This window comes from Leuciscus leuciscus (assembly GCF_965113295.1).
Source record: "Leuciscus leuciscus genome assembly, contig: HAP1_SCAFFOLD_922, whole genome shotgun sequence".
NCBI lineage: Eukaryota > Metazoa > Chordata > Actinopteri > Cypriniformes > Leuciscidae > Leuciscus > Leuciscus leuciscus.
In genome coordinates this window covers 1-15,050 of record NW_028117818.1, presented here as the reverse complement: position 1 = coordinate 15,050, position 15,050 = coordinate 1, and the positions used below count along the sequence as shown (strand labels likewise).

At 38.5% G+C, this 15,050-nt stretch overlaps 1 protein-coding gene across 1 annotated transcript; it reads right to left on the bottom strand.

Annotated features, from left to right (window-relative positions):
* Nucleotides 1–6: 6 nt before the first annotated feature.
* LOC309492075 (GTPase-activating protein and VPS9 domain-containing protein 1-like) lies at nt 7–15,045 on the bottom strand (the record flags this gene model as incomplete). Its single annotated transcript, XM_082191088.1, has 17 exons — nt 7–153; nt 1,578–1,775; nt 1,882–1,954; nt 2,301–2,514; nt 3,455–3,642; nt 3,830–3,989; nt 4,291–4,403; nt 4,531–4,660; nt 5,502–5,633; nt 5,717–5,788; nt 6,475–6,507; nt 8,814–8,901; nt 10,219–10,565; nt 11,306–11,383; nt 11,835–11,954; nt 13,276–13,410; nt 14,943–15,045. Coding segments are annotated over 17 exons (2,325 nt in total), but the record flags the coding sequence as incomplete, so codon positions are not given.
* Between the last annotated feature and the right edge of the window lie 5 nt (nt 15,046–15,050).

Here is a 15,050-nt window from a genome sequence, read left to right as displayed (position 1 = left end):
GGCTGTTCTGCTTCACTTGCGATCGTCGATGGTTTTAATGAATTCCACGGCGGCAGTGAACTGCATCCACCAATAGCACTCCTCCCCGCTCAGCCTGCTGGCGTAGAAATTATTGATGTACTGAATGGTGGACAGAAGGCAGGGTGGGTTTGCCTGGAGGGAGGGAGAGAACGAGCGAGAGGGGGGAATTAACGTACGAGATAACATCTGACCACCCACATTGTGCATCCTTACACATTCAAGCACACTTACAAGTTTAGAAAATCTGGTGTAGGCGTGTGCATCGCAAACACAAACAGGTATGGGGTGGGGAGAAGGAGAAAAACTCACACACAATAACAATACTTAGACACCAGCAAGCAAATAAAATAACTCTAGCGTAAGGATCAGTACATTAAGTTTGCTTCTGAAGACTTGAGAGGTTTTAACCTTGAAGCAGACTAGTGTTCAAAAGCTTAGGGGCAGATTTTTTATTTTTTATTATTAACTTTTATTCAGCAAGGGTGCATTCAATTGATCAAAAATGGCAGTAAATACATTTACAGTGTTACAAAAAGATATTTTAAATAAATGCTGTTCTTTTGAACTTTCTATTCATCAAAAAATCTTGAAAAATACAAGCACATACAGCACAACTGTTTTCAAAATATTAAGAATGATTTCTGAAGGATCATGTGACACCAAAGACTGGAGTAATGATGCTGAAAATACAGCTTTGCCATCACAGAAATAAAATGGAATTTTAAAATGTATTTAAATATAAAACTGTTATTTTAAAATGTAATATTTCATGATATTACTGTTTCTAAAGTATTTTTGATCAAATAAAAGTATCTTTATTGAGCATAACAGATGACAAAAAAAAAAAAAGCAGGGATGCAACATATATCAATCCCATATCGGTTAATGGTTAATATTGAGATTATTTTTATTATTATATCATTTTTCGATATCATTCAATAATGGATATTTATTAGTGCATGCTCATTTCCCCGATTTTTACTTTTGCCATAATTTAATGCACTTAAAATGTTTATCTTTAAAACAATAAATAATAATACAATTTTATATTAACACAGTTAAACCATTTTTAGCAAATCTCAAAATAACTATGAAGCATTTGAACGACTGATTTATTTAAAATGTATATAGAATTAAAAGAATAATTATATAATTTGCACAACCATAATTTGCACAATCAGCTAATTTTATACAACATATATAACTAAAGGGAATTACAGTATTTTATAACAGTCAGAGACTATGTGAGTCTGGTCTCTAGGAGGCAAAAACAAGGGAATATTGGGCATGTTTTTAAAGGACGAAGGAATGAACCCTGCTGTTATGAATTTACAACTGAGTTGCTTGTATTTGAAAGGATGTGCCAATTTCCATTACACCTTAAAAGCAGTTTAATGAAGTCATATACTTTTATATAGCAAAGGAAATTTTATTGCATAGAAGACAACAAAGCTTTTGGGCCTTAGTGCCAACTATCAGAAATGTTACAAAATACACAGCACACTTAGTGCAATTAGCAGCATTATATCACTCTATGGTTTTGTCTCTCAACTCACCTTAATCAGGACAAAGACGAGCACGGGGACGAAGTCGTCCGCCCCGGGGACAGCATCCTCATTGGCCAGGCTGAGCAGGTTCATAATGGTGGAGCACATGCGCAGGATACACTGCACCTTATCTCGTGGGGTCTTATAGGCATTGATGGTCCTGATCTCAGCCTGTGCTGAGGGCCACGGTGCCTCCTTCAGATACACCTGCACAGATTCACACACATCAGATTGCAGTTTTCTGTCTTCATTTCTAGATATATTTTGACTCATAGAGCAATATCATATATTCTGAGACAGAGCAAACGGTTACCTCTGGGATCTGCAGGGCTTTGTGATTGGCCGTCACCACTTTAGACAGACGCTGAATGTGCTCGTGGAAAAGCCTTGAATAAAGGAGACATCCCATTAAAAGACATTTAAAATGCTAAAATGGTGTCCTAAACTGAGTTGAGCATAAGTTTTCTTGAGCTAAGTAAATGTTTCAACTGACAGTGATTTTGCTATAGTTAAATATGCAGGCATGAACAGGATTTTGGACCAATGATGTTTCATTGTGCAAGGCCATCCAGAGAAAATTTCAACTATGTGATTGACAAAATGTCAAACATGAGGATTAGTATAGAGGAGATTGTTTGATGCATCACATCTAATTCAGACACAATGTATGAATCAACATGGAAAGGAATAAGGAAAATTTTGATCGCATAGTAAATATTTGAGTTTCCTCACTCGTCTCTGTGGATGTCCCCATCCTGATTGGGGTAGAATGCCAGTTTGAAGATGCGGTTCATGACGCTGCGTTCGATGGCCATCTGGGCGTCCTGGAGCTGCTCCTCACTGGCATACTGCCAGATGGCATCATGGGCCATGGCTCCATACAGGTAACGCAGGAAATCCTCCACGGCTGCTGTCTTATCGTCAGATGCTGTGCAGCCCTGAAATGCTGTGGAACAACAGAGAGAGTCAGCCTCAAAAACAGAGGTCTCATCTATCATTTCATACAACCACTCAAATGCTAATAGTTTAATTAAATGTACATTTAGAAAAATTTGTGTTGCATTACGACAATATTGTTGATTTTCGACCAGCTGCAGCAACTGCAGCTAATTTATTTTGCCTGTCTATATGAAATTATACTATTTTAATTACCAAAAAATGAATTATTGTATTGTATTTTAGTCCTTTCACTCCACCATTCAAAAGGAGGGTCAATAATATTTGTTTTTAAGGAAATTAATACTTTTATTTAGCAAGAATTAATTGGATCAAAAGAGACATTTATAATGTTATAATACATTTCTATTACAAATAAAACTATATTTATCAAAGAATCCTGAAAAAATGTAGCATGGTTTACACAAAAATATCAAGCAGCACAACTGTTTTCAACATTGATAATAATAATAAATATATCTTGAGCAGCAAATCAGCATATAAGAATGATTTCTGAAGGATCATGTGACATTGAAGACTGGAGTAATGATGCTGAGAATTCAGCTTTGCCATCACAGGAATAAATTACATTTTAAAATGTATTTAAATAGATTTCACAATATTACAGTTTAAAAATCTCAGACATCATTAATCCGCTAAACAGCAGAGTAGTACGCTAGATAGTAGTGTAATATGAGTCACTATACTCTGAAAAGGGCCAACCATGTATAAATTAATTTATAAAATTAGTAGCTGTAAAAAACTCATGTATTTTTGTAATCACTGAACTGGCCCCAATGGAGAGGTAATTAAAGTTTGAGACCTCAGCTCTAATGAGTCAAATATCTACCTTTGCTCTGTGAATGACTTAAAATAAAGCACTGGATTTTTCAGGATTTGGCAATCAACACAAAAAGTGAGTTCTCATATACACAGAGATTCATATAGACCTTTGATGAAGTCAAGCATCTTAGACTCCATGTGTTCCAGGAGCAGTCGGACACAGACAGTGGTAAAGTAGCGGTTGGCCACTTCTTTATCTCTCAACACTCTCTGCAGGAGTCGCTCCAGATGAGCCTGAGACGTCTGCAGGCCCTGCCGGCACCGTGTCAGATAGGCGATGTACGGAGCCCGCTTCCTACAGCACAAAACCATCACAGCGCTCATTATGGAGTCATGCCCAAAAATATGTCAGCACAATCTTTTATTAAATTGTGATTCATAGCTGTGTTTGAGAGAAGCGAGTAAAAGAGAAAGACAATGAGACAGAAAGTTAGTGAGACATTAAGAGATAGAGAGATAGAGAGAGAGAATAATGTGTGTACCTGTAGTCCTCTGCCATGGCAGTGAGCAGTTTTCTGCAGGTGCGGGGGTCGAGGTGGCTGACGCAGCGCGTAGTCTCCTGGATCTGAGCCATCTGGTTCTTATCCTGCAGGTTAATGGCCTCCGCCAGCTGCACCTTCAGAAAGCACACGATCTCGTTGTCTGAGGAGAGAGAGGAGACAGGGGCCAGACATAAATGCACAGCGTTTTGAACCTCAGAACCTGCGTAACAGCTACTTTCACCCCATGAGCAGAGAGCTACAAAAACTTTATTTCAAAAGAAGGTTTGTTTTAAATAGGACTGAATACTACCATAATGATGATAATAATAATAGTAATTAGTAGTAGTAGTAGTAGTAGTAGTAGTAGTAGTACTACATGATAATTCAATATATTGGCTATAAAAAATAATTCTTATTTTTATTAAGTATAAATAATAGAAGATAATATGGATAATAGGAACCTTCGGGATCTGCATGGTCCGGGAGGCCGTTACGTGTTGTTGCAGGTGGAATGATGGGAAATACAACCGAATCTGCAGAGCACAGCGCCATGCGAAGCTTTTTCTTAATATCACTGCAGAGATGAAAGACATGGCAGGTTAACAGTCTGATTGTGTTAAATGTTCATTGCCATTTTGGTTTCTAAATGTGATTTAGACTTTCAGAATGTACTGATTTTACTGAGAGTTTGTCTGAGTGACCTAAAGGAGAACGTCTTGTCCTGAGGTGGTGCTGTCTGACTGGCAGAGTCTGGAAGGTCATCTGCAGAGATGTTCTGCAGTACTTCATCTTTAGGAGAGTCATGCTCACTGTCTCCTTCTCTACAAGACTCTGTAACACACAGAGCAAAACAGTTACAAAACAGCAGACAACAAATTGTATCAGTGATAAATTTTGTCTAACAGATGCGAGTAGAAAGCATAATAAATAGTGCTATGTCTTTAACGACTTTAATTTGTAGATAATATAGTTTCCCCAGTGATAACACTTAATTTACAGTTTCCTTGTTACATATGTTACATGTGCTTACTCCGGTAATAACAGTAAATTATGCAACATACTTAATTATGCTTAATTACATGCTAACCCTAAACCTAACCCTATAGTAAGTACATGTTGTCAAATAATATTACTCAAAATGTAGGACATGAAGCGAAGGTGCCATTATTTCCTTTCAAACACTACGATACAAGTTACTAACAAAAGGTGGCTGACTACATTAAGCTATTAGGGACAAAAGGGTGACAGCAATAAACTAAAATTTAACTGATAAAACAAGAAAATATCTCATTTTCCTATTTTATATAAAATAATTTGCTACAAAAACATGACAGATTAACTACTCACTGATGAATTATTGTTGTAGTTGTATTTCAGTTTATTGATGTCAGCTTTATGGGCTATTTTATGGCAGGTTTAAATTAATTGGACAATGCTACAAATGAGAGGACAATGTAGGAGTGTGTTTGCTGGAAAAAGTAGTTTGTTATTGGACAGGATACGGTCTCTCTAAAACAACTGAACTGCAATCAGACTGCAAAAAAAAATGTTTTACGTTAGAAGCATCACTACTTTTACTCCTCAAGTTATTTACTCCTCAACACTGAAGAAAGAGAGTGTATACCCTTGTGTGTGTTCATGTATAAAGCATGAATATTGTTATTTGGCAAACCTTGTCCAATATAGTTTCCAGAACCTGCTCCATCACTGTGGGTGGGTCGTTTCTCCATGTACCTGATGTACTTGTCCATTATTGCCTCCGCTGACTGGGTCTTAGAGTTCTGTCTGAGCATTGAATGCTCATCTGAGATGCACAAAAATGCATACACGTGATCAATGTGGACAATGGTGGCAGAGAGTGTATGATGAAGTTAAATGTGTGCAGACCTTGTGGGACCCTCTCTGCTCCTTGCTCGTCTTTTTCTGGCTTGTCCCGCTTTCGGAGCCCCGCGATCGGCACTGCAGAGATGAGCAGAAGCCGTTATTCTCACAAAACGGCAGAACGCTGCAGTTGTGTTCCTATGAGAAAGCTAACCTCAAGACACGGACTCTCTCCAGTCCATTGTGGCAAATGGATAAACATGCTTAGAATGTTTTTGCTCCACAGATAATCCACAACCAACATTTTTGTAATGGGGAACTAAAACAGGGCATGTCACTACTAAAGTGCAAACACACAGATGTGGAGCTCTGTGCTGCAGAATGTCATGTGTATGCTCATGTGAATTTAGGCTGTGTGCAAAATAGAGAAAAAAAAGAGGTTACAATAGCAAAAATTCAGTAGTTACCAATAATGGTAAAATCATGAATCTCGATACCAAGAGCAAAAATCAATATGCTATTAAAACAATCTTTTTCAGAATACTTTAATCATTTTTTAAATTTTAGTTTTGACTTGTAACCAAAGTACTGGTAGTTTTGGTGCCTAATTTTTCGAGTGCAAATTTCAGCAAATGTCCTTTAATAGAGGTCAACCACTGCAAAATAAACCATGTTAAACCAAAATGGCTGCATGAATGAAAAGATGAAGCTCGATTGTGTCATGTCACAGAGTGGCAAGGAGGAGTCTACGGGATCTAGTACAAATTCGGGCCGCTGGAGTACAGCACTAGATTGAGTGGGAGAGAGCTTGAAGAGTGGGTTACCTGGGAGTTCACCCTCTGCAGTCCAATAGAGCACTGTGTGAGGAACACAGACAGCAACAGACAGGGTTGGGGGTCACAAACACAAACTCGTCACCCAAGCCATGCTAAATATAAATTGCTAATGAGCGTCAGAAAGTTAGATCGATTCGAGCTGCATTTGGGAGTTTGACTGTTCAAAAGTTTGGGGTCAGTATTTTTTTTAGTAAACATGCATTAAATTGATCAAAAGTGACAGTAAAGAAATTCATAAAGATTTCTTTTTAAATAAATGCTGTTCTTTTTAACTTTGCGATTGATGATATATTTTAAATTGTAATGATATTTCACAATATTACAGTTTTTACTGTATTTTTGATCAAATAAATGCAGCCTTGGTGAGCACAAGACATTTCTTTTATTTATAAAAAAAAACTAAAAACTTTTTGAATTGTAGTGTACAGGCAATTCCACAAACAAAAAATATTTAGAGTTTAACTGTCAAATATCTGTAAGAAAGGAACAGCCAATAATCACAAAGAGAAATTACTCTCCAATTAGAAATACTGATCACATACAGAACTGCAATAACTTGGATAAAGTGTTTTCCATGTTTAAAGAAGTCGTAGTAGTTGTAGGGATGCACATTACAGCGGTGACAATGTCAGTATCAGCAAATACTAGCATTTTCAAAATTATCGCCATAAATCCAATTAGGCCAATAATAAAAGCAGATATTATCATCACTTTTTCCCCACTCAAACAGAATACTTTTTTTTCCTATGCCAGCAATTTCTATATCAATTACATTTTCTAGCCATTGATCCACAGGATAAAAGTAGGCATTAGGGATGTCCCGATCAGGTTTTTTTGCCCTCGAGTCCGAGTCATTTGATTTTGAGTATCTACCGATACCGAGTCCCGATCCGATACTTCTATAATACATAAAAAAAGAATAAAGAAGAGCGAAAAAACAGATCCAGGATGTTCCTTATTTTTTATTTAATTCACCTTATTTTAACATTCAACAACTCTGTTAACAAACAGAGCACTTCTGTGAGGTAGCTTGAACAATCAAGTAATAAATAACATAAATTCTTCACTTTTGGACTTTAGTGCAACAGTAAATATAAAAAAAGTCTAATATATAAACAAATAGCACCTCAACTTAAAATACCCGGCAGGCATGTAAACAAATAAAATATAAAAGTGCCACAGTGTTTGCAAAGCCAGTAATGTGCTTTTAGGAACTGCACTCCTAACTCTTACGCCGGTTTTACTACTGAACGCATTAGCAGAGCGTGCAGCGCGTATTTTTTTCGCTGCCCATGTTAACAGATTAGAGCATTCACACCGCACGCAGAGGTGGCGCGGCAGTGCGTAGAAGAGCAGAGCAGCAGTGCCGCGATCGTTTCGGCGCCGAGTCTATTTTTGCTGCGCCGCTTACGCTGAATTAAAGTGACAATGCATTGACCATGGCCAAAATACACCACAGTTTTATCCAAAAAGTGCATTGATGATATCTATTGTGTTTTAAACAGTCAATCAAATGACCAACAGCAATTTAAAAAGAAAACAAATGTCCAAAAACAAACTTGTTGCCAGAACAATAAAAACAAAGATGAACCAAAAGTTATATAAATGAAATTATTAATAAAATAAGCTTCTTGACAAGTCTTTTCTCTTAAATGTATTTGAAAACGAAATAAAGCAATGCCAACTTATCCATAATAGAGTACTCTGTCTGTACACAACCCGCGGTTCAGCCGCGCGTGACAAACGCTGCCAGTGTGAAGCCGCTTGTCCACCAGCGTCTCGATTTCTGACGCGACGCCAAAGCCCATTCATTTCCTATGGAACTACGTCAGGCAGCAAAAACGCCCCCGCAAAGCATGATGGGTCGCGTCGCGTCGATTTGGTCAACAGCGGCGCTGCAAAAAAAGTATCTCGGTGGATACTTTATGCAAATGAGAGCGTCAAAACGCAGGGCAGCAGCCAATGGAAACTCGGCGGCGAGAATTTGTGTATGGGCGGTGCTATGGTTTCATATTTAAAGTACATTTTTCCCGGCGCGAAAAGCAGCGAAAACGTCACAGGCGTCGCGTCGGAACAAACATTTATCGGACGCTGGTGGACAAGCGGCTTCACTCTGTGGCACCGCATAACTATAGATGTGTTAAAAAAATTATGAGAATATATATACATATATATCCGAGTCCTGATCGGGAGGTAACGTCCGATTCCGATCGAGTCTGAAAACACGTGATCGGGCCCGATTTCCGATCACGTGATCGGATCGGGACATCCCTAGTAGGCATGTACTTTTCCCAAAAAATTAAGGGAAAGAGAGTTGGGCTCCTCACCTTTAGGAATGGCAGGAACAAAGCGCTTCTTCCACCAGGGTCTGTTCCTATCAGACTTCTCATCATCACTGTCCTTTCTGTCCTCAGTCTGAATGCATACAAAAACAGTTATTTAAAGTAGTTGTTCACTCAAACATTTCAATTCTGTCAATTACTTGATCTCAAGTAACTCAAACCCTGAAGAAAAAGAAAATAATGAGTTCGACTGACAAAGTAAAGATTATTTTGAGTAGATTATATATTTTTTGTCCAGAAATGAAAATGAAAATATATATTCCAAATTATATAATATAATATAATATAATATAATATATAATATAATATAATATAATATAATATAATATAATATAATATAATATAATATAGGGCTGGGGGAATTAACGCGTTAATCTTTGCGATTAATTTGAGATGCTAAACGCGTTAAAAAAATAATAACGCAATTAACGCAGCACTTTTTTTTTGCCTCGTTTTAATGACTTAAAGGCCGAAAATATGCAGTCCCGCCCCTCCGTGTTCGGTGATCAGGTTTCATTCTTGCGCAGCTTTCATGAGCGGGTCTTTTCCGCGCCGCGCTCTCCATTCCGTGTGTGTGTGTGTGTGTGTGTGTGTGTGTGTGTGTGTGTGTGTGTGTGTGTGTGTGTGTGTTGCTGCGCTCTTTGCTCAATGTTCTGCTCTATCGTTAATGGCCCAAACGCTCCAATCATGTACCGATCACGCACTGGAAAAGAAAAGTCCGCTCAAATAGCGTGAAATTTCTCAGTAGTAGACTTCTGTTTGCAATAGCATGGGTTATAGACTGAGCTGGTATAGTCATGCTGGGCAACAATGGTAAAATGACCTGCTCTGATCACATGCTCTGGTAATAATAGCTTTGTAGGACTATATTGTATTTTGATAATTAGTAAAAAAAAAAAAAAATTATGTTGATTTATTATCGAAAAATAATAATATATTGATGTTTAATATTATTTTAATACAGGGCTATTTTCTGTTCCTTTTTTTTTCCTGTGTTGTTTAATTTAATTAGGTTATTCTAAGTTTAAATATTGATGATTACAAGCTTGGGGGAAATGCAATTAATTACAGCAAATTGTGCAATTAATTCTTTTTTTTTTTTTTTAGCCCTAATATATAGACACACACACACACACACACACACACAAACAAACAAACAAATACATAAAGTAAAAAAATATATAAAATAAAATAATGCAGATAGTTCAGTCAAATTCAAGTTCACTCAACTTTATTTTAAAAAAAAATCCGAATTTTTATATACTGTAAACTACCATTTAAAAGTTTGGGGTCCGATTTTTTTTTAAAGAAATGAATACTAAGAAATTATTCAGCAAGGATGCATTAATTCATAAATTGCATAAATAATGCATAAATTCATCTTGTTCACCTCTCCTTTGAGGGAATCCTTGCTGGGAGAAGAGGTGGGTCCTGTGGAGAAAGCCCCAGCCACGTCTCTCTCCTCCATCACGGTCCTGCGGTTCAGTCCGGGATCGCTGTTGGGTCTGCGGCCAGCAGACACCACATCTGTGCTGCGGCTTCTCACCAGCCTTTCAGGGTAAGAGTGCCTCTGCTTGGGATGCTCCAGGTCACCCTGTGCCAGGTGGGGGGCAAAGAGCGGCGGGCGAGGCTCCTGGTGGCTCATTATGCTGGCCTCTGGAATGGGCGGATCAGGGGGAGGGTGAGGGGGCCGGGGATAGTGCACCTTGGGCCGTACAATGGTACCAGTGGTCGAACCTGCAAAGACATTTGATCCAAAATCAGAGGGTCCTTGCTTTTGGATTTAAATAATGTCAATGGCTAAATTCGATACCAGTGAGAAAAACTTTTTGCGCTGTGGTATTTGTGACTTAACCGCCAGTTTTTGACAAACAAAACTAGATGCAAGGGTCGTGACATGACTTCTGTTCAACTGGCATTCATAAAAAAGGTTAAATGCATACCATCAGCATGAGTGTGTGTGTGTGTGTGTGTGTTTGTGTGTGTGTTAGAAAGCTTGAAAAAGCTGTCAGAGTCAGACAGACCTCAGGTGAAAGTAGGCCACCTGTTCCAAGGGTACAGCATCTCTGCTGTGTGCCTTCCAATGCCAGCCCTGTGCCACTAGCTCAGTGGGGACGGGCTGCTGAGCCAAAACGCCTGCAGTGAGGTCTAGCAACCTGTCATCCCCTCACCTTGCCCCACACACACAGATTCTCACAATGTCTCTCCAACACATTTATGCAACTTTCCATTGTGGATTTGTGGGCTTGGACAGAAACAAATCAAATTTAGCCCTTAAACACCAATATAATATAACCCCTTATTCTACCAAAAAGGGCCGTAATAGGGTAGAAATCTGGCAAGCGCTTCCTCTATTTCACAGCACACATGCTGTTTAGTGGGCTCTTGTCATTAGGCACATTAATGGCACTCCTTTCTAGATCTTACATGTGTAAATACTGCATTCAACAGCAGTGCATGCTGGGAAGTGACATTACCTTCTCCAGAGGAGAGGGGATCGAACATGGCCAGCAGTGAATCTGCATGAGAGGGTGCACAGGATAGACTGTGAGCTCCTAGAGAGGTGGAAGAATGGAGGAGTGGATAGAGGAAGAAGTAAATGAGTGACAAAGGATAGTCCCACACCAGACATCCCAAGAAACAAATTCAACAGCTGTGCAGGATGAGATTTAATAGTAAAGAAAAACATATTTTATATCTGAAGATAAAAAAGTTTGATATACTTGATATCTCACAAAACATACAAATATGAATTTAAACTTAAAGATGCACCAAGTTATTATGTATATATGTTCCTCTGGCTCTTATTTTCTTTAAACATCTGATATATCAGCATTATGCTTTTTGCCATCTGTTTTCCTGGGCACTTATGTGCCTTTACCACAGATAAACTGGTGTGCAACATAAGTTGACATTCACTGGGAAAATACGGATGCACTGATCTTAAATTCTGTACAAAGCACAGTGTGTATGTGCCCAATCAGTAACTTGAGTGTGTGTTTGTACCATGAGCAGAGTCTTCTCCATCTGGACTGGTCACGGAGTCTTTGCCTCCAAAATCTGAGCTGCACTCTGAGCGTAGGTCTTCAATCTTATTGGGGATGTCCTCTGACGTGGCACTGATGCCTGCACAAACAATATGTAACAAATCAGCAAAACCTCAAACTATAAATCACAGAAGCAAACATATTACCTTCAGAGCTGTGAAGTAGTTTGGTTTGTCAAAGAAGAAACTTTGGCATGACATTCCTCTTATACAAAGAACAAAATAATGATGAAAAAATATATATATATTTTCTGCTGCCTTAGCAAAACAAGCCTAGAGTTTGACTGTGTATATATCTCTCAGATATACGAAATAGTTCAGATAGTAAGCAAAAGTCTAGCGTATAGGTGATGGAGTGGTGGCCGAGTTGAACAGCCAATCTCATTTCAAGCTCCTCATGGAAGCGGGGAAACCACGCCAATGCTCCCTTGAGCACACAAAGAGGGCAGGAGAATCCCCAGGGAGGTCAGAGTAGGTGAACGAGAGATGGAAACGGCAAGAATGAACGAAAGAGGAAGGGAAAGGCAATCCATCTGCAGAAGTCCTCAGGGAAAACTCTCCACAAGGAGTCGGTCGGGAGTTTGCCGTTGTGTTACCTGGCTCTTCGTCTTCATCACAATGTCACGGCAGAAGAGCCACTGAATAAAGAACTCTGCGAGCCAGGGAATAAAATTTAAATGTGACATGTAAGCGGGATGTTCAAACCTTCGGATTGCTGAATGCTGCAAGCTCATGCTTACTCAAATATGTGATTCCAGACTGACTGTGAACGTTCATTTGAACACATTTAGACAATTGAGGCTCTGATTTGACCTCATTTTGAACAAAATCAGGCTAAAACAAAGTTCGTTTTGGTTGTTCGAAACAGCTTGCCAAAGAGAACTTTCCGGAAAAAGTTTGCTACAGCTGGTAAACACCTTCAAAGTACCATTTGTCTTTGGCATTTTTGTAATAGGTTCTTCTGTTCAGACCGTCAAAGTGAGACAAGTAAAAACAAACACACTGAAAGGTTGCTTTATAGTAGAAATTTAAGTTGTAATTCTAAGTGAATTTTCATGCTTAACATTGTTAAGCTGCTTGCTTTAAAGCAATCTATTGTATAAAGTGCTAAATAAATAAACACAATGTGACTACTGAAGAGATGAATTAAATATCCACATGCAAACAGATTCATGTCGCTATGATCTGCTGTTTATTTTGTTATTGAGAGGAAGAAAGCATGCAGCACATATTAACATATCCATCTAAACGTCGCTCTCAGCAGCGTGGACAGCTTCGGGATGTTCGCTAAAAGTATGTCGCTGCAAAGGTATTTCAAACTTCTTTTTACCCCTAAGCGAAGAACAAAAAAGAATTTCACCGTGAGTATATCGGGGCCTTTAAGCTTCTGTGTATGTGTACCTGAAACGACGCTGAGTCCCGGGGTGCTGGGTCGGGAGCTGACCTCCCTGACCTCGGTGTCATCTGAAGTGCTTCCCACACCGGAGCAGCTCTCCAGCTCCTGCAAGCGTTCCTCCTGCTTCAGGTCTGCAGCTTCTGCAACACAGATTCATTAACTGTAGAAAACGGTGTATCCACACACACACACAAAGACACTCAGGGCATCCCCGTGGAGGGCTCTCATTTACGTGCTCATTTGTAATAATGCAGGTCTCAATTGGTCTTCGGAGTCTACTTTTCCACCGCCTCGAACTGAAACAAACCCCAGAAAAGCAAAAAAAACAATCACTCATTCTCTCTTTCCTATGTTTGTGATGCAAAACGGGCAGGGAGACAAGACCACACACAGACTGCCGGATGCCTGATACTGGCACAGTGTTGTTTTACTTTCTTATTCACAACAACTGCATGATTTATTTCTTATTCACAACTGTATGATTCATAACATAATTAGCCTTGTTAGATCATTATTAGTGATGTCACAACAACCAAATTTCAGTAGTGGATACTAATACCAATAAAATGTAAAATTTCTCAATACCACAACAAAAACTAATATGCTACTGAACAAATTTGTTCAATTAAAAAGCTAAATATGAATTCAAATATAAAAAAATAACATTATGGGAGATCAGCAAGTCTATCAGGCTGCACTGACACTAAAAGGCCCAATGCACAGTTCCAATGCTTTGACACAAAACATCACCTTTAAGTATTTAGCATTTAGGTATTAAAATTTAAGATGTTTGAATCCCACAATAATATTTAAAATATCAGTAAGATTAATTAATATATATAAAATCATCATTTATTGGGTACTTTCAATTGGGAGGTGGCTGTCCTGAACCCTAACCCCTAAATTTCAACTTGTAAAAATTATATTGAAATAATTTTAGCATTTTTTCCCATAGTTTTTAAAAAAGTTTTAAAAAAAATATACAGTATTTTCTTTGTAAATAATGAAACTGTGTCCCGCATGTTCATGTCACTACCGAAACAGTGTATGTTTTAGTCCATTGGCTGAGACTGATTTTGACCACACCCCTATATTTTTGATTAGTAAATATTCCTGTGTCCCTCCCTCTCGCTCATATCTTCTCTCTTTCATAGTAGATAGGTACCATCGTTTTGAGGTAAATGTGTCCAGAAGTGAAAATCTCTGTGTAACTTTAAGGAACGTCACTACCAAACACCTTTTTTCTGCAATTAAGCAAACTTTTTTGGGTGTTAATCCATAAAATTTTGTTTTGATGTGTGTACAACTGTTCAGAACTGTGCTAGGTAACCATGTACTGATTAGCATCTTTGAGCTAGTCTCAAAAGTATCTAAAAATGTCACTACTGAAAGTCATGACCGAAACATGTACCGGTACACATTGTTTTGGTAGTGACAAAAGGGAACACATAATCCTTTAATTGGGGAAAATAAACAACATTTTTGTACAGTTATGCAAATCATTAGTACTTTATTATTAGTACTAGAGCTACAATACATTAATAAAGACTCTCTTGAGTAAAGCCAAAACTGACACTAGTAACACTCTGAGAGAGATCACCAGTACATGGGCAGCCTTAGTCACTAAATTATTCTTGTATGCATTCAGCTCTTGTATGCATTCAGCTCTCACCTGAGTCACTTGGCAGAACCTCCACGCTCCACGCCTCGCTTGTTGTCTCAGAGATGGTAGAACCATACGGGTCCAGAAGCACCGGCAAACACAGCAAGCTGCCCAAAG